This window comes from Petaurus breviceps, unplaced genomic scaffold, assembly GCF_028583685.1.
Source record: "Petaurus breviceps papuanus isolate PSGF00001 unplaced genomic scaffold, PetGlider_PUasm1.0 187, whole genome shotgun sequence".
Lineage (NCBI taxonomy): Eukaryota > Metazoa > Chordata > Mammalia > Diprotodontia > Petauridae > Petaurus > Petaurus breviceps.
The window spans coordinates 12,626,812-12,652,086 of NW_027185799.1; the positions used below are offsets into that span (position 1 = coordinate 12,626,812).

Genomic DNA, 25,275 nt, shown 5'->3' on the forward strand with positions numbered 1-25,275 from the left:
AGGGAAGTTGGAAGCACCCACTTTTGAAAAGGGACAGGATCAAAGTAGAGAATAGAACAAGTGGGAGGTGGCATAGGAGGTAGGGAAATACAGTCAGTGTTTTACAATGTATCTACTATGTTATTGTTTTGCATTAGCCAAACATGTACAACCTATACTGAACTGCATATCTTCCCAGTAAGGGTGGGTGACAAGGAAGGAAGGAAATGCGTCTGGAATTTAAAGTTTTAAAATCAAATATTCAAATATATATGTATATATGTGTGTGTGTATACTATTATTAATGCCATCTTACATGTAATTGGGAAATAAGATATACAGGCACTGAGCCATAGAGATCCACTGGAAAAGTCGAAAGGGGTATGGGAGAAAATATGGGAGAGAGCTGATTGGAGGAGGGGATATCCTGTGGGACTGCTATTTTGGGGTGGTGGGTAGGGTAAAAACGGGGAGAAAATTTGTAACTCAAAATCGGGCAGAAACGAATGATGTAAATCAGAAGTTAATAAAGTATTTTAAAAAAACATAGTCTGACTCAAAGATATGATTATTAAAGCTATCATTCACAAACCTAAATGATGAAAATTAAATAATGTAAATTTTTTTAAACTATAGAAATAAACAAAGAATAAATACTTAATCAAAAAATAATAAAAACAATATGCTTATATTGTAAAAAATAATTGTTATAAACTAGATCAAAATTTATGGGATACAACTACATTAGTTCAGGGGATGAAATTTATGCATCTGAACATTATGTTAACAAAAAAGAAAAGAGAGTAATGGTTTAAACATAAATTTTTTTATTTTATTTTTTTTCAGGTTATTTATTGTTAATTTTCAACATTTACTTCCATAAATTTTAAATTTTCTCCCCCTTCCTTTCCTCCTTCCTCCCCAAGATGATATACAATACGATAAAAGCTCTACATATACTTTTCTATTTTCACATTAGTCATGTTGTATAGAAGAATTATACTGAATGGGAGAAACCATGAGAAAGAAAAAAGAAAGAAGGAAAATATTCTGCTTCACTCTACATTCAGACTCCATACTTCTTTTTGCGGATGTGGATGGCATCATGAGACCTCTGAAATTGTTTTATTTCCCTGCATTGCTGAGAAGGAATGTCTATCAAAATCAGTAATTGTTTACTGTGGTTGTTACTGTGTACAATGTTCTCCTGGTTCTGTTGAGCATAAATTTTTTTTTAAAATAAAACTATGTATAAACTAATAAAATCAATACAAAAACAAAAGACATTTGAAAACCAAAAGTTAGACAAAAAATTAAGTTATTGGGGCAGGGGCAAGTGAGTGGGGTCTGGGGAGGGGAGGTCATATGATCAGACATATTCTTTGAGAAAATTGCTTGAGTGAAAGTTTTTGCACAAAGCCAATGCAACCAAGATTACATGGGAAGAAGAAAGCTGGGAAACAATTTTTACAACCAGTGTCTCTGATAAAGGCCTCGTTTCCAAAATATATAGAAAACTAAGTCAAATTTATATGAATACAAATAATTCACTGATGATAAATGAACAGGCAGTTTTCAGGGCAGAAATTAAAGTTATCTATAAGTCATATGAAAAAATGCTCTATATCACTACTGATTAAAAAATGCAAATCACAACAACTCTGAAGTACCATATCTCACCTCTCAGATTGGCTAACATGACAAAACAGGAAAATAATAAATGTTGGAAAAGATGTGGGAAAATTGAAGAGTAATTTAGAACTATGCACAAGGGCTATAAAACTGTGTATACCCGTTGACCCAGCAACACCACTTCTAGATCATAAAAACGGGAAAAGGAACTGGCTAGGGGGTGGAATCAAGATGGCAGAGTAGAAACAGGACTTCCCAGGGGCTCCACCTCCCACCTCCTCCAATTCATGTAAAAAATGACTCTAAATAGAGAACCAGCCTGGAGTCAGGCGGACCTGAGTTCAAATCTGGCCTCAGACACTTAACACAAAAATCTAGCCATGTGACCTTGGACAAGTCACTTAACCCCAACTGCCCTCCAAAAAGCAAAAAAAAAAAAAAAGACTCTAAACAAACTTTGGAGCTACAGAACCCACAAAATGACACAGAGAAGCTAACCTCCTGCTGAAGACACTCTGGCAGGTCAGCAGGAAGGAGCCAGCACAGCATTCTGGGAGCCGAACTGAGCCCCGCAAGAGCCTGGGGTTTTACCCTCAGGGCAGCTAAAACCAGCCGCTAGATGGAGGCACTTCAGATCACCAGCATCTGTGGCAGTTTCCACAATTATGAACCCATAGATGCTAAGGATAAAGTGAGAGGTCAGTGTAGTGTGGACTTCAGGACCCAGGAATTCAGAAGTGCAGTCTGGCCTTTGCCCCTGGGGTGAGAAGTGGCTAAAGCATGGGACATAAAGCCACTGCCCCATGGATGCTTCAGAGCTCCAGGCCTGCAGACTGTAGGGGGACGAAGAAACCAGTCTGCGGGGTAATCACTCTTGCTTTAACCTGCTTGGATTTGGATTGTGGCCTAGTGTGCCAGAGCTTGTGGAGGATTCCGAGAGGGCAGTCAACTAACAGCTCCAGCAACTGAGAAAATCTCAGCAACTGGGACAAAGCTCCCTGCTCTGGTAGCAGAGTTCTACTGTGGCAAAAAGTTGAAAAGTCAAGTAATTGAGTGGCAACATGAGCAAGCGAAGGAAGCAAGGCTAGCACAGTGGTGCGACTTTGTATTCCTTTTTTGGGGAAAAAAAGGATCAAGGCATGGAACAGGAGGAAGACAGCAAAGTCAGAAGTCCTGCATCAGAAGATTCCAAGAAAAGAATAAGCTGTTTACAAGCCATAAAGGAGCTTAAAATTTTGAAAACCAAATAAGAGAAGTAGAGGAAAAATTGAGAAATGAGAATGATGCAAGAAAATTATAAAATGGGAGTCAACAACCTGACTGAAGAAAATAACACCTTAAAAAATAGACTAACTCAAATGGCAAAAGAGGCTCAAAAAGTCAATAAGGAGAAGAATGCCTTAAAAAGCCAAATTTGCCAGATAGGAAAAAGAATCTCAAAAGCTCACTGAAGAGAATCATTCCTTCTGAATTAGACTGGAGCAAATGGAAGCTAGTGACTTTATGAGAAATCAAGATACTATTAAATGGATCCAAACAAATGAAAAAATAGAAATCAATGTGAAATATATCATTGAAAAAAAACCACTGAGCTGGAAATATAAATCCAGGAGAGATAATTTAAAAATTATTGGACTACCTTGAAAACCATGATCAAAAAAAGAACCTAGAAATTATCCTTCAAGAAATTCTCAAGGAAAATTTCCCTGATGTGTTAGAAACAGAGGGCAAAATAGAGGCTGAAAGAATACACTGATCAACTGAAAAAGATCCCAAAAAGAAAACTCCTAGGAATATTATAGCCAGGTTCCGGAGTTCCCAGATCAAGGAGAAAATATTAAAAGCAGCCAGGAAGAAACAATTTCAATATTGTGGAAACATAATCATGATAACCAGGATCTGGCAGCTTCTACACTGAGGGATCAAAGGGCTTGGAATATAATATTCTGGAGGTCAAAGGAGCTGGGATTAAAACCAAGAATCCCCTACCCAGTAAAACTGAGTATCATGTTTCAAGGGACAATATGGTGATTCAATGGAACAGAGGACTTTCAAGCATTCTTGATGAATTAACAGAGTTGAATAGAAAATTTGACATGCAGATACAAGAAGCAAGAGAAGGATGAGAAGGTAAACAGGGAAAAGAAATCATAAGGAACTTATCAAAGTTGAACTATTTACATTCCTACATGGAAAAACAATAATTATAACTTATGAAACTTTTCTCAGTATGAGAACAGTTGAAGGGAATAGAAATGTATGTGTATGTATGTATATATATATACACACACATATATATGTATACATACATATATATGTCTATATAGGAGGGTATATGGGCATGTGAATACATATGTGAGTGTGTGTATATATGTGTACAGGTATACATAGATGGAGGGCACAGGACCACTTGAATAGGAAGGGATGATATTTAAAAGGTGAAATTAAGAGATGAGAGAGGAATATAATGAGAGGAAATGGGAAGAGATAGAACGGGGTAAATTATCTCATATAAATGGCAAGGGAAAACTTACAATGGAGGGGAAGTAAAGGAAGGTAAAAGGGAATGAGTCAACCTTATTCTCATTGAATTGGGCTTAGGGAGGGAATGACACACACTAAATGGGGTATCTCACCCTGCAGGAGAGTAGGGAGAAAGAGGATAAGAGGGGGGATGATGGAAGGGAGGGCAGCCGGGGGGGGGGAGGGAAGTTAGAAGGCCCCACTTTTGAAAAGGGACAGGATCAAAGTAGAGAAAAGAACTAGAGGGGGGTGGGACAGGATGGAGGGAAATATAGTCAGTTTTTTACAATATATCCACTATAGAAATGTTTTGCACAGCTACACATGTACAACCTATATTGAATTGCTTATCTTCCCAGTAAGGGTGGGTGACGAGGGAAGTAGGGAAAGAATCTGGATTTCAAAGGTTTAAAATTAAATGTTTAATATATATGTATGTCATTATTATTATTATTATTTTACATGTAACTGGGAAATAAGATATACAGGCACTGGGGCATAGAGATCCACCATGCCCTACTGGAAAATCAGAGATGAGAATGGAGGAAGATATGGGAGAGAGCAGATTGGGGGAGAGATATTCACCGGGATCGCTGTTTTGGGGTGGTGAGTAGGGGAAAATTGGGGAGAAAACTTGCAACTCAAAATCTTGTGGAAATGAATGATGTAAACTAAAAAATAATTTAAAAAAACAGGAAAAGGACCCACATATACAAAAATATTTATAGTAGCTCTTTTTGTGGTGGCAAAGAATTGGAAACTGAAGGGACACCCATCAACTGGGGAATGGCTGAACAAGCTGTGGTATATGAATGTGATGGAATACTATTGTACTATAAGAAATGATGAGCAGGTGGATTTCAGAAAAACCTGGAAAGACTTATATGAACTGATGTTGAGTGAGGTGAGCAAAACCAGGAGAACACTGTACACAGTAACAACTACACTGTGCAATGATTGACTTTAACAGACTTAGCTCTTCTCAGCAATGCAAGGATTTAAGACAACTCCAAAAGACTCATGATGGAAAATGCTATCCACATCCAGAGAAAGAACTTTAGAGTCTGAATGCAGATGGAAACATAACTATTTGCTCCATTTTTCTTTTGTCATTTTGTTTTGTTTCTTCTTGCTCATCATTCCTCCCATTAGTTTTAATTCTTATTTATGTTATTTCTACTGTGAAAATATGTTTGAATGCATTAGTAGAGCCTTACCAGATTGCACACTGTCTTGGGAAAGGGAGACAGAGAAAATTTTAAACTCAAATCTTATGGAAGTGAATGTTCGAAACTAAAAATAAACTATTTTTTAAAAAACTTCAGCTAATATGACTGGCAATTTTCTGTTTAATACTAAAGTTAATTATGAATTATGCACAAATATAAAAATGGTACTATGCTTTTCATTTGTTTAGGGGGTTGATTTGTTTCACTTAGTCTTTTTTTTTCAAAAGAATACATTCGTATTACATAATTTAGTGAATAACATTCTTGGGTAACTCCATAGTATCACTCATGCAAGAACTCCCTATAATGATATAGCTTGCAAACAATTCATGTTGCCTCCTCCTCTGTAATTCTAATCTATAAACCCACTATAGATCATGTGTTCCACATATGAATACCATTCTGTAGAACATTTAATACTTGGGAGATGACAATTCAATACTATCAATTAAATTTCATTCTTGCCATATGAAAAGTCCATTGACTTTTCTTGTGAAAGAAACATTTAATGATGTATTTTATGCCATTTCAAAATATTTCAGAGTTGTAAAGAGACCTCAGTGATGACCTGGTGCAATCCACATCTGAAAAATTCTTAGCTCAACAATATGCCTAACAGGTGGTCATCAAACCTTTTTATGAAGGCTACCAGTGAGGAGGCCCCACTACTTTCCAAAGCAGGCCATTACATTCTCCTAAAGTTCTAATTGTTAGGAAATGTTCCTTTACATTAAGTATAAATTTGTTTCATTGCAAATTCTACCTACTCTTCTTAGTACTATCTTTTCAGGGCAAAAAAAAAAAAAGAATAATATCTGTTAAACATAAAAGTCCTTTAAATATTTGAAGAAAAAAACCTACAGTTATTCTAAGTGATCTGCACAAAGGAAGAAATTGAGGCCTTTACCATTCACATTACCCAACTGGAAGTATCCAACCAATCAATATCCTCCCTCAAATGTCATAGAAAGATCCTAACATGATGCTTCAGGTACAGTGTGAAGGAGAGCAGAACTATCTATTAACACAGGTTACTTAGATCTCATAAACTCAAGACAAAGCAAAAGCAACAATACACCCAGTTAAAAGAGAGAAACAGAAAAAGTACATCTTGCTGAAAAGTACCATAAAAAAATAAATTCCTATCAATAAAAAACATATAGGTACCAAATGCCATTGCATGTAAATTCTTAAAGAAAAATTTAAATGAGTTGTAGGGAGAAATACAAAGTAAAACTATATTAATGAGGGGCGGCCAGGTGGCTCAGCGAGTAACAGCACAGGCTGCAGTGTCGAGATGATCTGGAGATCAAATCCCGGGCTCAGATACTCAGCACCACACCCAGAAATAACTGGCCATGTAAACTTGAGCAAGTTACTTCGCCCCGATTGCTTTATTAAAAAAAAAAAATTTTTTTTAAACTATATTAATGGGGGATCTCAGTTTATCACTCACAGACCTAAATAAAGCTAACTAAAAAAACAAACAATAAAGAAATGAAGAATCTGATCTGAATTTTAGAAAAGTTAAATAGTATAGACCTCTGGAGATTATTAAATGGAAACAGAAAGGAGTATATACATATGCATGTATATACATATGTATACACACACGTACATGCATATATCACAAACACAGACACGTATAATGCTATGCTTTACGGCCACATATTAGAGTATAAAAACCTCATGAAAAAAATGCAGATAAGAAGAAATGTTAAATATACTTTGTGTACTATAATGCAATATGAATGATATTTAATAAAGGGCTTTTGAAGCAAAGACTAAAAATTAATTGGAAATTTAATGACAATCCTAAGGAATGAGTGAGTCAAAGAAGAAATAATTTTTTAAAAAAACCAATAATTTCATTAAAGTTAATGGCAAGAAAGAGACAACAAATGAAAATTTGGGGGTTGCAGTCAAAGTAGTAATTAGGGATAAATTTTGATCTCTAAACATACTTATCAACAAAACAGAAAATAAAAAGCAGATCAAAAACTTGGGCAGGTGAATTTAAAAATGAGAAAACCAACAAATTACAGCCCTCTTCCTCAATTAAACATCAAAATAAAAATCATGAAAAGTCAAAAAAGAAATTAACAAAATTGAAAATCAAGAAAAAGTGGATAAACAAATGAAACTAGGACCTGGGACTTTTCAGGTCAGGGGGAAAAAATACAAATCATAAGATAGTTTAATTTTTTAAAAAGGGAAAAAAACAAATTACCATTATCAAAAATGAAAAGGGCAAACTAACAACCAATGGGAAAAAGATATTTTTATTTAATTTGTTTGTTTCCTTTTAGTTTACAGGATTCAATTCCACAATTCCTTCAGTTTCACATTTTGTCCCCCTCCTTTCCCTCCCCACCATGGCAGTATATAGTCAAGTATAGGATCCGTAAATACTTTTCACATTATACATTAGTCAGGTTATAAAGACAGATATATATCAGATGTAATGAAAAACAGTAACAAGGGCATAAAACCAAACAAAAGAAGAAAAAAGATCAGGTATTTTGCTTCCACCTGTATATAAACTCAGTTCTTTCTAGTTCTTTCTCTGGATGCACATATTTCTCTCCATCAAGAGTCTTTTAGGATTGACTTATATCACTGCATTGCTGAGAAGAGTCCAGTCTATCAAAGTTGGTCATAACACATATGTTGTGCCTGTAATTGTGTACAAATTTTCTCCTGGTTCTACTCTTCTCACTCAGCATCAGTTCGTATAAGCCTCTCCAGGTAAATATAAAGACCATCTGCTCCTCGTTTCTTATAGCACAATAGTATTCCATAACATGCATATACCACAACTTGTTCAGCCATTCCCCAATTGATGGGCACCCCTTTAATTTCCAGTTCTTTGCCACCACAAAAAGAGCTACTACAAACATTTTGTACATATGGATCTTCCTCCCAATTATATGATCTCTTTGGGATATAACGCTAGGAGTGGTATTGCTGGGTCAAAGGATATGAAAGTATTTATAGCCCTTTGGGCATAATTCCAGATTGCTCTCCAGAAAGACTGGCTCAGTTCACAACTCCACCAGCAATACATTAGTGTTCCAATTTGCCCACATCCTCTCCAGCATTTATCATTTTCCTGTTTTGTCATCTTAGCCAATCTGACTGGTGAGATGTGGTACCTCAGAGTTGTTTTGATTTGCATTTCTCTAATCAATAGTGATTTAAAGCATTTCTTCATGTGCTTATAGATATCTTTAATTTCTTTCTCTGAAAACTGCCTGTTTATATCCTTTGACCATTTATCAATGGGGGAATGACTTGTATTCTTATAAATTTGACTCAATTCTCTGTATATTTTAGAAATGAGTCCTTTGTCAGAGACATAGGTTGTAAAGATTCTTTCCCAATTTCCCACCTCCCTCTTAATCTTGGTTACATTGGCTTTGTTTATACAGAAACTTTTCAATTTCATGTAGTCAAAATTATCCATTTTACATTTTATAATGTTCTCTAATTCTTGTTTAGTCATAAAGTCTTTCCCTCTCCACAAGTCTGATAGGTAAACTATTCCTTGTTTTACGAGACTGCTTACAGTATCAACCTTTATACCTAGATCATGAACCCATTTAGATGTGATTTTGGTATATGGTGTTAGATAATGGTCTATGCCCAGTTTCTGCCATACTATATTCCAGTTTTCCCAGCAGTTTTTGTCAAATAGTGAGTTCTTATCCCAAAAACCAGGGTCTGGAGGTTTATCAAACAATACATTACTATAGTCATTGGCTTCTGAATCTCGTGTGCCTAATCTATTCCATTGATCCACTCCTCTATTCCTCAGCCAGTACCAAGCAGTTTTGATGACTGCTGCTTTATAGTACAGATTGAAATCTGGTAAAGCTAGTCCACCTTCCCTAGCATTTCTTTTCATTAATTCCCTTGATATTCTGGACTGTTTATTCTTCCAAATGAATTTTGTTACTATTTTTTCTAGCTCTATAAAGTAGTTTTTTGGTAAATTAATTGGTATGGCACTAAATATATAATTTAATTTAGGTAAAATTGTCATTTTTATTATATTAGCTCAACCCAGCCATGAGCAATTGATATTTTTCCAATTAGTTAGATCTGACTTTATTTGTGTGAAAAGTGTTTTGTAGTTATGATCATACAGGTCCTGGGTTTGTTTTGGCAGGTAGATTCCCAAATATTTTATAATGTCTACAGTAACTTTAAATTGGATTTCTCTTTCTATTTCTTGCTGTTGAATTTCATTGGAAATATATAGGAATGCCGAGGATTTATGTGGGCTTATTTTATATCCTGCAACTTTGCCAAATTTATTTATTGTCTCAAGCAGTTTTTTACTTGATTCTCTAGGATTCTCTAAGTATATCATCATATCATCTGCAAAGAGTGATAGCTTGGTCTCTTCTTTGCCTAACTTGATTCCTTTGATTTCTTTTTCTTCTCTAATTGCTACTGCTAACATTTCTAGTACCAGATTGAATAAGAGGGGTGATAGTGGACACCCTTGTTTCACCCCTGATCTTATGGGAAATGCTTCTAGCTTCTCCCCACTACATATAATACTTGCTGATGGCTTTAAATAGATGATACATATTATTTTAAGGAAGGCTCCATTTATTCCTATACTTTCTAATGTTTTTAATAGGAATGGATGTTGTTATTTTGGCAAAAGCCAAAAAAGATATTTTTAGCAACTCTTTGGTGCACTTATATGACAAAAATGACAGACTAAATGGAATGGGTGAATATTTACCAAAAACGTAAACCCAATTTTAGAAAAAGAAATTGAAAAGGTCAAAAATTAACTCAAAAAGAAAAAAAATACATTTACAAGCAATATTTATCAAATCGTTAAAGAACAATTACTATTATTCTGTATAAAATCTTTGAAAAAAAATTTTAAAAGAAAGGGTCCTATCATATCCTCCTACAACACAAACATGGTCAGGCTACAAATACCAGGGAGAATTAAAACTCTAAAGACCATTATTTCTAACAAATAGAGATGCAAAATTTTGAAGCAAAATATTATCAAGGGGATGACAACAACATATCACTAAGATCATACATTATTACCAGGCTGGGTCTGTAACAGGAATGCAGGGAATGTTTAATATAAGTAAAACTATAACCATAACTGACCACATTAATAATAAGAACAAAAAAAAGATTATATCAATATATGCAAAAAATTCAACAAGATAAAATACCCATTTATGTTTTTTAAAAAATAGTAATAAATAGATCCTTCCTTAATGTCACAAACGGTTTCTATCTAGAACTAAGAGTCAGCATTTTCTGTAATGATGTTAAATTAGAGACCATGTGGTCTTATAATTAATAGGGTATTTAGTTTATAGGATATTGACATTACAACATCTTTTCATTATGTTAATATATGTATATGTCTTATATACATATATGTTAATATAATTCTAATCTTTCTAAGGGGGAATGTATTAGAATCATATTTAGATAAAAACAGATAAAAATGAATGAAGATGAATGTAAAATTTTTGGAAATTTTTGAAATTAAATGGAGAACACAATTTTGAGGAGCAACAAGGTACTAGACTTTCTTGGAATATACATTGGCCTATTACCCTATTTTCATATAGGACTTAAATTCTCTGAAATTTCAGGTGTGAGTTCATGGTTTGATGTTCTATAGTTTACCATTTCAAGCAGTTACTAAATTGTATTAAGATCTGTTTTGTAAAAGTGTTACTGTAGAAACATTTAGGAGCCTCTGTATGTGACCAGACCTTCTGTGAAAGACTCACCTTCAGAGCTGCCATCAACTGAGACATGTTCCAGAATGTGACCACGTAATGCCAAGCAAAAGAGTACTTAGCTCCTTGTTTCAGTTTTTCAAAAATTTAGCTCCTTGTTCCAGTTCAAGTGTCTTTGAGCCTTGCCTATGATTATATCAAGTCTTTGCTAGAAACAGAACCTGTGAAGCCCACAGTGGGAGGAACTTTCCATAAAAAAGCAGGAGCACAAGCTCGGACCAAGTAAAAACTAAGAAGATGGCTGTGGTGCCTACACTTTGTCTATCTGTGTCGATGTTACTTTGTCAGAACTGTCTGCTGTTTGAGGATGTTGCTGCTGTTACAGAGGCTCTGGGACCTTATTGCTAGTTCAGAAGCCCTGAAAGAGGACTTTCTTGTTGTCTCTTTACAGAAGTCCTGAAGGAACGTTTTACTGATGTTTTCAGAGGTCCTGGGATTTTACTGATGATTTGTGGTGATTTCTCAGATAGAGATCCTGTCTCCTGGTCTGTGTTGATTTCACAAGCAGAAATGGATGATAGTGCTGGCAATGTGTGTAAACATTGTTATAACTCAGCTAAGCTTTGATGTGTAGAGCTGAACCAGAAGCTGAACCAGGAGCTAAACCAGGAGCTCGACCAAAAGCTGGACCAGGGGCTGGGAGCTCCCTACTTGTGAATCCAGGTGACAGTTGGGTGAATTCAGACAAGAGCTGGGAGCATGGAAGAGAACCTTTCCTTGGGTACTTAGTGCTGACTGACAAGATCATGATTTACTGTGAGCTGGGGGTGGGAGACCTTTGTACTTCCTATTTTGTACTCCTTAAGAATGATTGCTCCTTAAGGCTGATTGAATTAAGGATGATTGGAAGGAAGCCTGTCTCCAATCAAGATGAAAGAAGACTTTAGATGGGTACTTTATATTAATTGATTCAGATTGTTACTTACTGAATGATATCTTTGTTCAAGAATAGGGGGTCATTTTAGTAGTAAGTTGTTATGTTATATTGCTGTGAATATTGTACTTTGGTTTCTGTGAATGTTTTTCCTTAGTTTATTGCTGAATAAACAGAGAGTTCACTATACTATGTGATCAGAACCTTAAAGTTATTCACAGCAGCAGTAATCAGGAGAACTGCTTGTGCTTGGTTTTACAGACCATGAGAAGTTGTTTCCAGGTACCACACAAACACCTGAGACATCAACTGGAGATTAAATGGACATTGGGAGTTGCCTATTAGGGTACAAAGGCACTTGATCATTGTATTACCTGGAGGACATGTAAATTCCACTTTTCCCATGTACTCTTCTCCTTATAAGGCCAGCTTACTGATGAGGACTGCCCCCAATGGATTTTTCTCAATGTGCTGACCCTATTCCAACTATCACAACATGTAAACGGAGAAGGCATGAGAGACTTATCATCTTTTTCTGGGTCATTTGTAACAGTCAACCAGAACCAGTAATAATCAAAACTCTCATGTCTTATACCTGAAACCAACCAGAACTAAGAAACAGTATTAATACTATATCTCTAAGAGCAAGTATATAATGATGCCTCATTGTTTTCATTTTAATAAACATATGTGGTAGGAGGAGTTTGCTGAAGGATGAAGCAGAGCCACTGGAAGCTGGGAGCCAGAGCTAGCAACCCGGTGGGAGAGACAGGAGTTCAGGGAAGGAGATAGAAAAGTTTGTCAGTAAATATTGATCTTGTATTGGTTTGTGGGAGGGCTGAAGGATGGCAGGGCACTCTGTGTTGTTATGGCTTGTTAATTTCTTTACTATTATAATGGAATCAGCATACTGGTTTTGGGATTTGGTTTTCTGGTGTCTAAATAAATGCTTTGGTTCTGTCCTTTATATGGACAGTTTGTTATAGTTTGCAATCAAACAGCAAGCAATATTTATAGTTATGATCTTTATCATGATTGTGGGCTGTATAAATATTTCACTAGAACTACAATCAGATAAGTCCCCTTATAGAAAGTGGTATTTAAACTCATCTTGGAAGGAATTAGGAATTTTCAGGAGTAGAGGTAAGGAAGAAATGCATCCTAGGAATGAGGGACAGCTTATGAAAGGCACAGATGATAGATGGAATGTTATGTAAAAGGAAACAGAAAGAAGGTCAGTTTGACTAGCCAGAGAGAGTATGTGAAGAAGAGTAAGGTATAAAAAGAGTGATTTAATGATTTTTGATCTTGTCTACAAGCAAGGAACTCACTACAAATAGATTTAAAACTTTTATGGTTCTGTAGACCACTTTGAAAACTAGGTTTCTCAAAGTCCCACTTTTAAGAGTCCTACCTCTTGGAAGTACTACCTAACAACTTTGGCCTAAGCTGGGAAAGTTTGCTTCATTACCCAATTTGCAGTAATAATCTAAACTTTCACAAAGACAAAATATTAGTGATTCTATGAACTCTATAGCTCTTTAGAAATACTAAATTTTGGGATAGATTTGAGTCTAAACTTCAAATATGTCCTAGATGTTTAATATGTTTGACTCATGTGAAAATCTGATACTTTCAAATACTAAGCAGAAAGCAAGGAATGCTAAAAATAAAAAGTAATATGTAATCAAATGATAGTTATCCAATAAACTATTAACACAAAATCATATTATTTATTCACAATAGTTATTCAGGATTATATCTTTTCAAAACAGGTATCACAGGCTACTACCACTAGAGCAAACTGATGAACTAAACAGTCAACTCAAATTGATTGTACTGTTAAAAAGAAGATCTTCAAATTTTCATTTAAAATTAATCAATCAGCATCTCTTAAACACCTACTATGTTCTAGGCATTGTGCTAAAAACTAGGGATACAAGAAGAGGTAAAGACAATCCTTTCCCTCAAAGAGCTTACAATCTAATAAGAACAAGAACAAGATATAGATATAGATAAAGAGAGACAAGAAAACAAACATACACAAACAAGCTATATACAGCATAAATAGGAAATAATTAACAGAGGGAAGGCACTAGAATTAAGGGGTTGGAAAAGGTTTCCTGTGTAGGAAGAGGTGGGATATTAGCTGGGGCTTAAAGGAAGCCAGCAAAGTCAATAGTTGAAACAGAAGAGGGAGAACATGCCAAGCATCTGAGACAGCAGGTAAAAATGCCCAGAGCCTAAAAATGGAACAGACAAAAGGTCATGTCATTAGATCAAAGAATATAATGGTAAGGAATAGATGTAATAAAACCAGGAAAAAAAAAGGAGGGGGCTAGGATATAAAAGGCTTTTAATGCCCAAATGGATATTTTGTATTTGATCCTGAAGGTAACAGAGAACTACTGAAGTTTCTTGAAGGGGGGGAGGGGTGGTTGACATAATCAAACCTGCAACTTTAGGAAAAAGCACTTTAGTGGTTGAATGGAGGATGGATTGTATAGAGGAGAGGTTTATGATAAGGCACAACTACCAGTAGGATATAGCAGTAGTCCAAGTGGGACAATATTAAGGAGCTGCACCAGGGTGGTGGCAGTGTCAGAAGACAGAAGGGGTCATATTTGAGAAATGTTACAAAAGTTAAATCAACAAGCCTTGGCAAAAGGTTGCATGTGGGGGGAGGGGGGGAGATGTGAGAGATAATAAGGAGTCAAAGATGACTCCTAGTTTGTAAGCCAGAAGAACTGAATGGTATTGCCCTTAGGGAAGGTAGGGGGAAGGGGAAAGATAATGAGCTCTGTTTCAGATGTAAGTTTGGAGGTCAGCAGAAAGAATGGGGGTTGGGGCAGCCAGGTGGTGCAGTAAGAGCCCCGGATGTGGGGAGACCCAGGATTGGTTCCGGCCTCAGATACTTGGCACCCACATAAAATAACTGGTCGTGTAACCTTGAGCAAGTTACTTAACTTCAATTGCTTTAAAAAAAAAAGACTGGGGGATTACAATTAAAATAGTATTTAATATTTTTCAAACATTAATACCAACCTTTTGCAATTCCTTTATTCTAGCATCTTTGACTTGCAAAATTTCTAATACTCTTCTATCCTTGGCTTCAGCTTTGGTTTTTTCTCTAGAAACAAAACAAATATATTGATTATTAGTCATAATTTTCAGTTAATCATTCAAATTTGTCATGTCTTCATAATGAACGTCACTTTAAAGTACACCAGATTAAATTATCTGAAGCTGACAGCCCTTGAAGAATTAATCAGAGACCATATGGCAAGTGACAGCAAATTACAACTGTAAATAACTAAGACAGCTTCATTCTACAAGAACCAGTTGAGCTGCTAGACTTGAGTACCAGCAAAAGAAAACCAAAATGATATTTAATGTTTTTATCCAATTGTACTTATGCAAATGCTTCAAAGTTTGGTCCCATGCTGTCAGTAAACTTTGAAGAAGTAAGAGAAGGAGAGTGGGAAGAAAGGTTAATAGCAATAGCAATAGCCCTGAAGGTAGTAATTAATTTGAAGTATGCAAAAGGATGGTAAGCATGACAACACTTCCACTAAAATATAGCTAGAATAGCTCTCTGTACTATTTGTAAAGGCTACTAGCATATCAGAATAAAACATAAAGCTACATCCATTTGTGACTTTTTTTTTTTGCTTTTTTTGGAGGGCAATTGGGGTTTAGTGACTTGCCCAAGGTCACAAGGTTATTTTTTGTGTTATGTGTCTGAGGCAGGATCCCAACCCAGGTCCTCCTGATTCTAGGGCCTGTGCTCTATTCACTGCGCCACCTAGCTGCCCCTGATTTGTGACTCTTAATCGCAGTTATTACTCACATTGTTAAACACAACTTTAAAAAAACAGAATAAGTTTAATATTTTAAGATTGAGTAAAACAGATCTAGTTTATCTGGAACTTTGTGGAACTTTTTTTGTGGTATTCTTTTTTCTTTGCCACTCAGGAATGGTAATAAGGCAACTTAACTGTTTAACTTGAGTTTCTTAAAAATAAATGCCCAGTTGTGATTCAAACTTTTTAATGAAATTCACTTGAAGAACAAATAAAGCTAAAAAATAGGTTGTTTTTTTAAGTCTTTGTGTTTCTTTCTTCAGATTATTTTATTTGGTGATTGTAAAAGAATGTAACAATTTTCTTTAAAAGTCATTAAATCATAATTCATGCTTGATATTTCTTCCAATTTTGATAAAAGTTAAAGAATAACTTTTCTGTTATTATCTAATAAAAATTTTTAGTATTCACTTACAGAATTGTTCTGCTTGCAATATTTCATAGTTAAATAAAGTTTAGAAGTGACCACTTGTAATGGAAATGCAAATTTAAAGATCTTCCCTGCCCCTAGGGTGGGAGACTTGTTTTTCAGTTGATACTTTTTGATTGGCCAGTGGATCCAAAAGGTTGTTAGATTCTCTGAGCCAGGAGAAGGCTATATAAGCCCTGATGTGTAGCTTTGTTTTTGGGGGCTCACTTTCAGAAGTGTTCTGTGATTTGATATGGATTCTGGGAAGCCGTTGTCCTGAGCCCCCCGGCTTTGAAAAAACCCAGATGTTGAAACCTAGATGTTGACTGGGTATGGATGTAATGGCTGGACAGTTGGAAATCTGTCTACTTGATCTGTTTTTGTCTTGATAATTCTGTCTGTATACTTTGAAGTTCGGGGTGCTGACCTTTTTCCCCTGAACTAGGTAAACGATACATATTGGACTGATTGAAGTAAGCTTGTTAACCCATTTTGAGTTGCTTTCCTTTATCAAAGCAGATCCAAGAACCTGTATTGGCACATCCTGACGACACTTGGGGTGCTTGCCGCTACACCACTTTTATTCTAGAGATCATGAAAGATAAAGAATGGAAATCTGGGCATAGTCTGACATAAATTCTAAATCAGGAGAAAGCAGATTTCAAAAGGTTCACAGTAGAGATAAATAAGATCCCCTGGATTAAATGCTATAAAGGAAGTCAATCTAGACTATACTCAAGAATAAAATCCTCTAGACACAAAGGAAAATTATTCCAGTTAGAAGGAAAGAAATGATTTGTCTAAAGAAATTAATGGAGATGTACAGGTAACTAACCCACTGACTGAGATTTAAAAATCAAATGTAAAGATCAAAGTTAGACTAAGTAAGAGAGGATGAATATAAGACCATGGGAGGCTTCTATAAAAATAGCACAAGAAAAGTTCAAGGTCAGAAAGTACTGGGACAGGTGAAAAAAAGCTAAGGACAATAACTTTTTGTTCTTGTTGTTTTGTTTTAACTATACTGGAGAAAAACTGGATCAAAGGAGGGATAGAACCTTTGATATAATTGACCAAATTTAGAAGCAGAACTATTCAACTCTTCTTTTGCTTTTATTTTCTGTCAAGGAGAATGATCTTTGTATTGGAAAATAACAAAATAAAAACAACCAATAGTGAGCTGATGCCCAAAATAAAGAGGAAGACAGCGCCCACATAGCTGCCCTTAATGAATTCAAGTTATCTGGTTTATATGAAGTATATATCCAAAGTCCTGAAAGAACAAAATATAAATTCTCATATTTTTTTATGTCATTCATTATACTCATCCAGTGTCCTTATCTTGTCCCTATATCTCCCCTTTAGAAACCCTAAAATTACATTATCATCCTACATGCTGTATAGATTTCTGTCTATATAAATCTGGTCTTTTTCCTATATCATTGCCCTTGTTTAGCTCTTACTAAGCCTCAAGCCCACATGCTTTTGTGATAATAAAGCTCCCTCTGCCTAAAAAGAAGGTCTTATTGAATTCTTTTCAAAATCTGAACCAGCTCTCCCAACTCTGACCATTGACAAGAGCGTGCCAGACTAACCTCATTTCCTTTGAGAATTACTAATCTAGCAGCTAGAAGAATACTTTAGATATTTCCCTATATTTTGGCAAAACTTTTAATAAAGTATGCCACACTACTCTTGTAATGAGGATAGAGAATTACAGATTAGACAACAATACAATTAGCCACATTCAGAACAGCCAAACTCACAGTTCAATCTTAATGTGGCATGGGGTCTTCAGTAGAACCCCAGGGTTCTGCTCTTGGCCCTGTATATTTAACTTTTTTGTCAATGACTTATGTGAGGGCACAGATGCATGCTCATCAAATTTGCAGATGTCACAAAGCTGGAAGAGATAGCTAACAAACTGAATGACAGAATCAGGATTCAAAAGGATCTTGATAGGCTATAGTAATGGGCTGAACATAATAAGATAAAATTCAATAAAGTCTTAAGATCTGGTACCAAAGATCAATTTCATAAATATAAGATGAGAGAGGGATAATCAGAAATTGTTTTGAAAAGGGAGGGGGGGCCCAAGAGATTTTAGTGGACTTAGAACATGTTCTATATGAGTCAGTAATGTGCTGTGGCAGACAAAAACTAATACATGGGTGGCATTAGAAAGTCACGTTCAAGATACAGAGAACTGATGATCTTCATTAGACTTCATTTGGACTACTGTGTTCAGTTCTGGGCAGTGCAGTTTAATTAATACATTGATAAATTTAAGAGTATACAAAAGAGGGGAACCAGGATATTTGGCATGATTAACTTGGAGAAGTGATGGCTCAGTGTGAATATGATAGCTATCCACATATTAGACTCCTAGTGTTTGGCAGAACTAGTATAGAACCAAGAGCAATGGGAGGAAGCTTGGAAAGAAGTCAGTTTAAGTTTGATGTAGGGGTTGGGGGGTGTGGGGCAGGGGAAAGGGGTAAGAGGAATATTATAGAATCTGTCTATGAGTAGAAGGGCAGGTAGGTCTTGGAGCAGATAGAACCCCAAGTCTGGAATCAGAAATCTTGAGTTCAAATCCTGCCTCAGACACTTATTAGCTACGACCCTGGACAAGCTGTAACCCTGTTTTTCTCAGTTTCCTTATCTATAAAATAAGCTAGAAAAGGAAATAGCAAACCACTCCAGCATCTGTGCCAAGGAGACCCTAAATGAGGTCACAGAGTTAGGCACAACCAAAACAACTGAATAACAAAGAATAAAAGGGGCAAAGAAGTCTCAGGGGTTTGCCTTCCCCTCCCTCAGGAGTTTAAGCAGGGGCATGGTCCTCTTCGAAAAGTAAAGACAAACACAACCTGTGAGCAAGCCAAGCTACCTGAATGGGAACCCAGCTTATTGGGTAACTCAGCTCATCCTTTTCCTCTCCCTCTCCCTTCTCCTTTTCCTCTCCAAAGGAAGGTAAATTTTGATGGCCAGAAGCTACCCACTTAACTTGGGGTTTACTGGCTAGATTCCTTCCTTCCTCCCTTCCTTTCTTCCCTTCCTCTTTCCTTCCTTCCTTCCATTTCTTTCTTTCAAAAACCTTAAACACAGTTCATGCTGAAGCTCACAGATTAGATCACAAGAGGTCTGCCTAAGCTCCACTACATGGCTGTATTTAGGGCTTAGAATGAATGTCCATAGTAACTGTTTTTCTTTAGAACAGCAAGCCTGAGGGTCTTCGTCCCCTCCCAGCTTGATTTTTTTTTCCTTTTTCTAATTAAAGGGGCCATCCCTGGACTCAATTCTTAAAGAGGCCTATTCGCTGAATGGAAGCTACCTCACTCTAACTGAGTACCTGAAAAAGCCTAAGCCTAAAAGGACCAGGGTCTCCCATTGCACCCTGGGTCATCTCCAGTCATCCTGATGAATATCAGGTCACTGGATCCAAATGGTTTTGGAGGAGAAAGTGAGGCTGGTGACCTTCCACAGTCCTCCCTCACTCAAATCAAAGTCAATTGCAAGTCATGTCATCATTTCCCTAATATCATAGGTCCTTTTCGAAATTGAAGGACAAACACAAAATCACTATTTGTCAGGTTCATTATAATGGAGATAATTCTTTATATATATATATGCTGGACTAATGGCTGTTAAGGTCTCTCCCAACTCTTAAATTCATGATTCTGTAATCTTTCCTGATGTACCATCAAGAAAACTCAATCAGTCCTTTACATTGTTTATGTCATCCTCAGAAATGCCTTTCCTCCCTTGTCTTCCCCTCTCTGGACCTCCCAGAACCCATCCAGGTTGCTTGTCATGTCATTTGCCTTGGATAAGATGAAAGTCACCAACTCTATTCCTTCCAGTGCGATGAAGGTCATCTGTCATCTGTCCTGTCAATGCCTCCTAAGTTCTTCCAGGCCTTATCATCTCCCCTGCCTCTACATATAGCATATGAATGACACTGTCATCTGACCTACCAATGTAACCATAGTGATGAGGTACTTGGGGTGTCTATGTTTGTAACATCAGTTTGTAAAATCAATTTGTAAAGCAAGTCAGTAAAATCACATTCCCCCCACCCTGCAGCCTCAGAGCATTAACTCTGCCCCTTCCCCCTGCCAGCACTCTGCCTAACAACAATTCATGAACTGTTTATCTCTGCTTGGCACAATAACACGTTACACCTATGAATCCTTCACTAAACCATCTATAAACTTTTTAGCCTAGGCAAATGTTATCTCCCCCTAGTATAATGTCCAGCTGCACCTATGAATCCTTCAATGCACTATCTGTAACTTAACTCCTCAGCCAATTAGGCACATCCTAAATCCCCGTTAGCCTAGGTTCCCAACATCCATCTTGTCAAACATGACACTGATGGGTGGCAGACTAGGCACTTCTCAGTCAACCCTGACTGCTAGCTGACTTAGTGACTTTAGTTTCAAGCCTAAAACCACACCTCCTGGTAACCCCACCTTGGGCTATTTCCCAGTGAATTGTGTCAATGCACCTGTGCAGTAGATAATAAAAGTGCATGTTCCTTGAAGTACTGACCACTCCTTAACTCCTCCCTAATCCCACCCTTACTCACCCAGTTAGCATAATTGACATCTGATTTATTATTGTAACTTTTTATAAACTATAAGGTTGCAGGTTCCCTAAGAACTCCTGCCTGCTATAAAGGGTAACAATAAACTTTTACCAACTTAACTCAGAATGCTTGAGCCTATGGATTCATTCCAGACTGTCCACTCAGGGACTCTGGTCATTGGAGCCCCTGTAACACCTATCACTCCCTCATCAATAGGATGCCTAGGACTTTCTATCTGACTTGTGGCTGAGGCTTTAAGGTTCTGCCATGCAACTGAACCATCTTTTATGTGTTGTTTCCCACAATTAGGGTGTAAACTCCTTGACATCTTTTCTATTTGTCAGGGCTTTACACATGGTAAGCATTTAATAAATGCTTTTTCATTTATTCATTCATTACATATATTCTCCAACTGTACACTAAAGTCTTCAGTGGCTCTTCTACTAACTACCTAGGGTAACTTCAGGAAAAACTATTCAACTCTGACCTGTTACCTAATCTGTACAAGGAAGTAGCAGGATTAGAAGACCTTTAATGAGCAATTGTCCCTTAAAATCCTAGGAAAGTACAGAATAACTAGTCAGTTAGACAGAAAAGATGAGTCACAGGAGCCCTTGGGGTCCATAGTGTGCCATACTGAAAACAAAAACTACCAGATAAATATTTCATCAAAGGAAAGTGGCTAGGATGGTGAGGGGAGATTAAAGAGAATCTCTGCTAAAATGTGCCTGACATGTAATCACGCACATTCTTCTTGAAGATTTTGGAGGAAAACCCACTCAATCTCCAACAAGTTTTTATCCTTAGGAAGTTTCTCTTTACATGAAGCCCAAAGTTTAAGTCTTCTTCCACAAAACAATCTTTCACATACCTGAAGATATTATTCCTCCCTACAGTTTTCTTTTCATAAAGCAAAACATCTCCCCATTCAAACAATCAGTCCTTCCAGTACATGAATTCAAGGCCATCACAATCCTAGTTTCCTTTTTCCAAATAGCTCCTACCTTTATCAGTGATATTCATAAAACATGGCACCCATAAATGAACATAAAATAATAATAAAATAATAGTCTAGGTGTGGTCTGATCAAGGAAGAATAAAATGAATCTCCTTTTTCCTAGAAGTTGATCATGCCTATCTTAATTGAGTCTAATATCGTATTTTATTGCCCTAAATTAATTTCTTTAAAAATAAACCTATTACTGAAATATTACCTCTTCTCACTTCTAGAATATCAAATAATAGAGATGAAAACAACTATTTAAAAGAAAAACTAATTTTTCAACCCAAACATACTCCAGGAGAGTATGAGTAAACTCATTACAGAAAACATATGGTGGCAGATTAAGCCATACTATAACCTATATAGCAGTGGTATAAAATTCAAACAGAAATGGAAGCCTGAGGGTTATATATTGACTTAAAAAACTACAAATTAACATTATCTATGTTTTATTACATGTTTACTTATTTTGTTAATTTCTTAAATACATTTAATCTGCTTTCACAATTATTTTGACACCTGTGCTATACTAAATAATGCAGAACACTGCACTATGTCCATTAGTATTTTTTTAAATAACAGAAGTGTTGCTATATCATAAAGGTTCTCCTACAATACAAATTATAAATATTCTCTAGTTTAAGGCAAGATTGTGCTCATCATAAAACAGAAAAGGTATCTGGGGAAAACCTGAAAAGCTTAAAAACAAGAAAAAGTTAGTGAATACTACTGGTTCACTTTTGTGAGGCTGATGATGTTACACAGCCCTCCATCACTTAAATGCAATTCACTTGCAAGTCGTGGAATACCTTCCTGATGTTATATTGAGAATGGAGGACAAACAACAATATCAAGAATCAGAGAAGTAGCTAACATAATTTAAGGCTTCCAGAAATTATTCATTCACAAGAAGTGGCATAAAAGACACTACCTAGGAAAAGTCTGTGATCAAAAATGAAGCAGGCAGAACATGTAACAAGAGATTACAGAGGGACAGAAGTCCTGCAAGATCTACAAAAAAACCCTTAAATAAACTGAATAGATCCCTCATGGAGGTCTATGGGAAGGTATGATTAGGGTAGGATTAAAGGAAATATATGTGGTAAAGAATACCCACATTGGTGGATCCACTGAGGTACCGAATAGCAAATCATCTAAAACTTTTATATACTATCAATCTTGGCCACCATGGCCAAATCAAAGCACTTAAATGACACTTTACAAACATAGTTCATTCAGTCCTAATTCCCAAAAACTCTAAATTTTCAGAACATCTGGTTTTGAAAATTATGACCCTATATCACTAAAAAGCCACTAAATTAAGTCTGATATACCCTTCATGGCAGCTAGGTGGTGCAGTGGATAGAGTGCCAGGCCTGAAGTCAGGAAGAATCAACTTCTTGAGTTCAAATCAAGCCTCCAACACTTATTGGCTGTGTGACCCTGGGCAAGTCACTTCACTGTTCACATTAGGAAAAATAGTAACTGTATTTATAGGGGATAATAATAGTAACTGTGACTGAGATAACAATTGTAAAGTGCTTACTAAATACTAGATAAATGTTAATTATTATTACTAATGGTCTAGAATAGAACTTAATGCAACCCACAATACTCTTGAGTGTACCCAAATCAGATTCAAATATAATCAGGAAATATTTTTTTTAATTAATAAAAATACAATGCGACATTTCTTGTTGTTATTCAGTCCTTTCAATCATGTCAGACTTTCTATGACACCATTTAGGGGGCTGGGGATGGAAGGGGGAAGTCGGTCTTCCTCCAGTTCATTTTACAGATGAGGTAAAGACAAACAGGGTTAAGTGGCAGCTAGGAAGTCTCAAGGGCCAGATTTGAAGTCAGGAAGATAATAAGTCTTCCCAACCCCAAGTCCAAGTGCTTTATTCACAGCACCACCTAGAGGTCTTTGCAATGCAACACAGACAATACAGCTCTGCCTTACACAAGACTTTCCCCACTGTGGTTTTGATATATCACGGGTTGGCATGAAAAATTAAATAAGAATTCTGGGGAAATTTTGGGGAAGCCACAGATGACATGCAAAAGCCAACAGACAACATAGGAAAAGTTTAGATACTTAAAAATGCATGAAATGTATAATATCATACAATATCCACATATTTTATCTTTTATCCACAATAATTCAGATTTCTCCACTGGTATGAAAGGAGGACCAAAAAAAGTTTTAAGGGTTTTGGGGGGCAGTGGGGAGGTGGAGTACACACTCCTAACCCCTGTGATGTAGAGGGGATAACTGTATTAAATTGTAGTTTCCTACATCAATATGCAGCTTGCAGGGATCCATTTCTATTTGTTTGATACCAATGGTCTAGAAGAACCATGGGCAAAACATAATAAGATGAAATCTAACATGGATTAAGGTCAAAAAATCAATTTTAAAAGAGGATATAGTAGGGCAAAAGTTAATCCAATCAAATGTCTGGAGCTTTCAGTGTACTTCAAAAATATATGTGAGACAACAGTATGACATGGCAAACAAAAAATCTAATGTTAATCTTAGCACAGTCTCCAGAACATGGTAGGTGACCTTACTATTGTGCTCTATTCTGAAGAGAAGACATATGGGGATGACATTATGTTCAGTTCCGGTTACCATATTTTAGGAAAAACATTGATAAACTGAAAAGCATCTCTGGGGGTGACTAGAAAAATAAATTGTACTGATACCACCTCATAGAAATTCACCAAAGACCATCCAATATTTAATAACATCCAATATCTAATAATCTGAGATTCTACAGGAGGCTCAACTAAGAAGGCTTAGCTTAAAGAAGACTTAGGAGAAGCTGGGATAGGTGTTTTAAGGGGCCATCATGATAAAAGGGGGCCATTATGATAAAAAAAAAACCTGCTTAGCCCTGGGGGAGGAGGGTTGGGGGGATGTTGAGGGGGTGGAGGTTAAGGTGAGGACTGGGATAAAAGAGTGGAAACTACTAACAGACAACAATAACAATAATACTTTGCAAAGTTTGCGAAGTGCTTTATATACATTAATCTCATTCAACAGCTTTGTAAAATAGTTCAATCAATCAATAAACATTTATTAAACAATGTGCTAAGTACAGGAGATACAAAAAATACTGGGGAGACAAAAGATAATCCCCTCCCCAAAGAAGTTTACAATCTGAAAGGGGAGACAATATGCAAAATATAGACAGTTCTCCCTTTACAAATTTGCATTAAGAAAATTACACTTTACATAAAGAATTCTGAAAGAAATCTTGAGCAACAAAATAACAAACCAAAAACCTCTATGTGAACTTTATCATGCTCTATCTCTACTCCTGCTCTTCTGTTCCATACTCTTCAAGTTTCCAGTACCTCCAATCAAA

At 36.3% G+C, this 25,275-nt stretch overlaps 1 protein-coding gene across 1 annotated transcript in view; it reads right to left on the reverse strand.

Annotated features, from left to right (window-relative positions):
* CNTLN (centlein) overlaps positions 1–25,275 on the reverse strand; it is a 492,075-nt gene that overhangs the window by 347,366 nt on the left and 119,434 nt on the right. Inside the window, exon 4 of the mRNA XM_069090553.1 lies at positions 15,081–15,165. Within this exon, the coding sequence (XP_068946654.1) occupies positions 15,081–15,165 (85 nt within the window). The remainder of the gene's footprint in view (positions 1–15,080; positions 15,166–25,275) is intronic.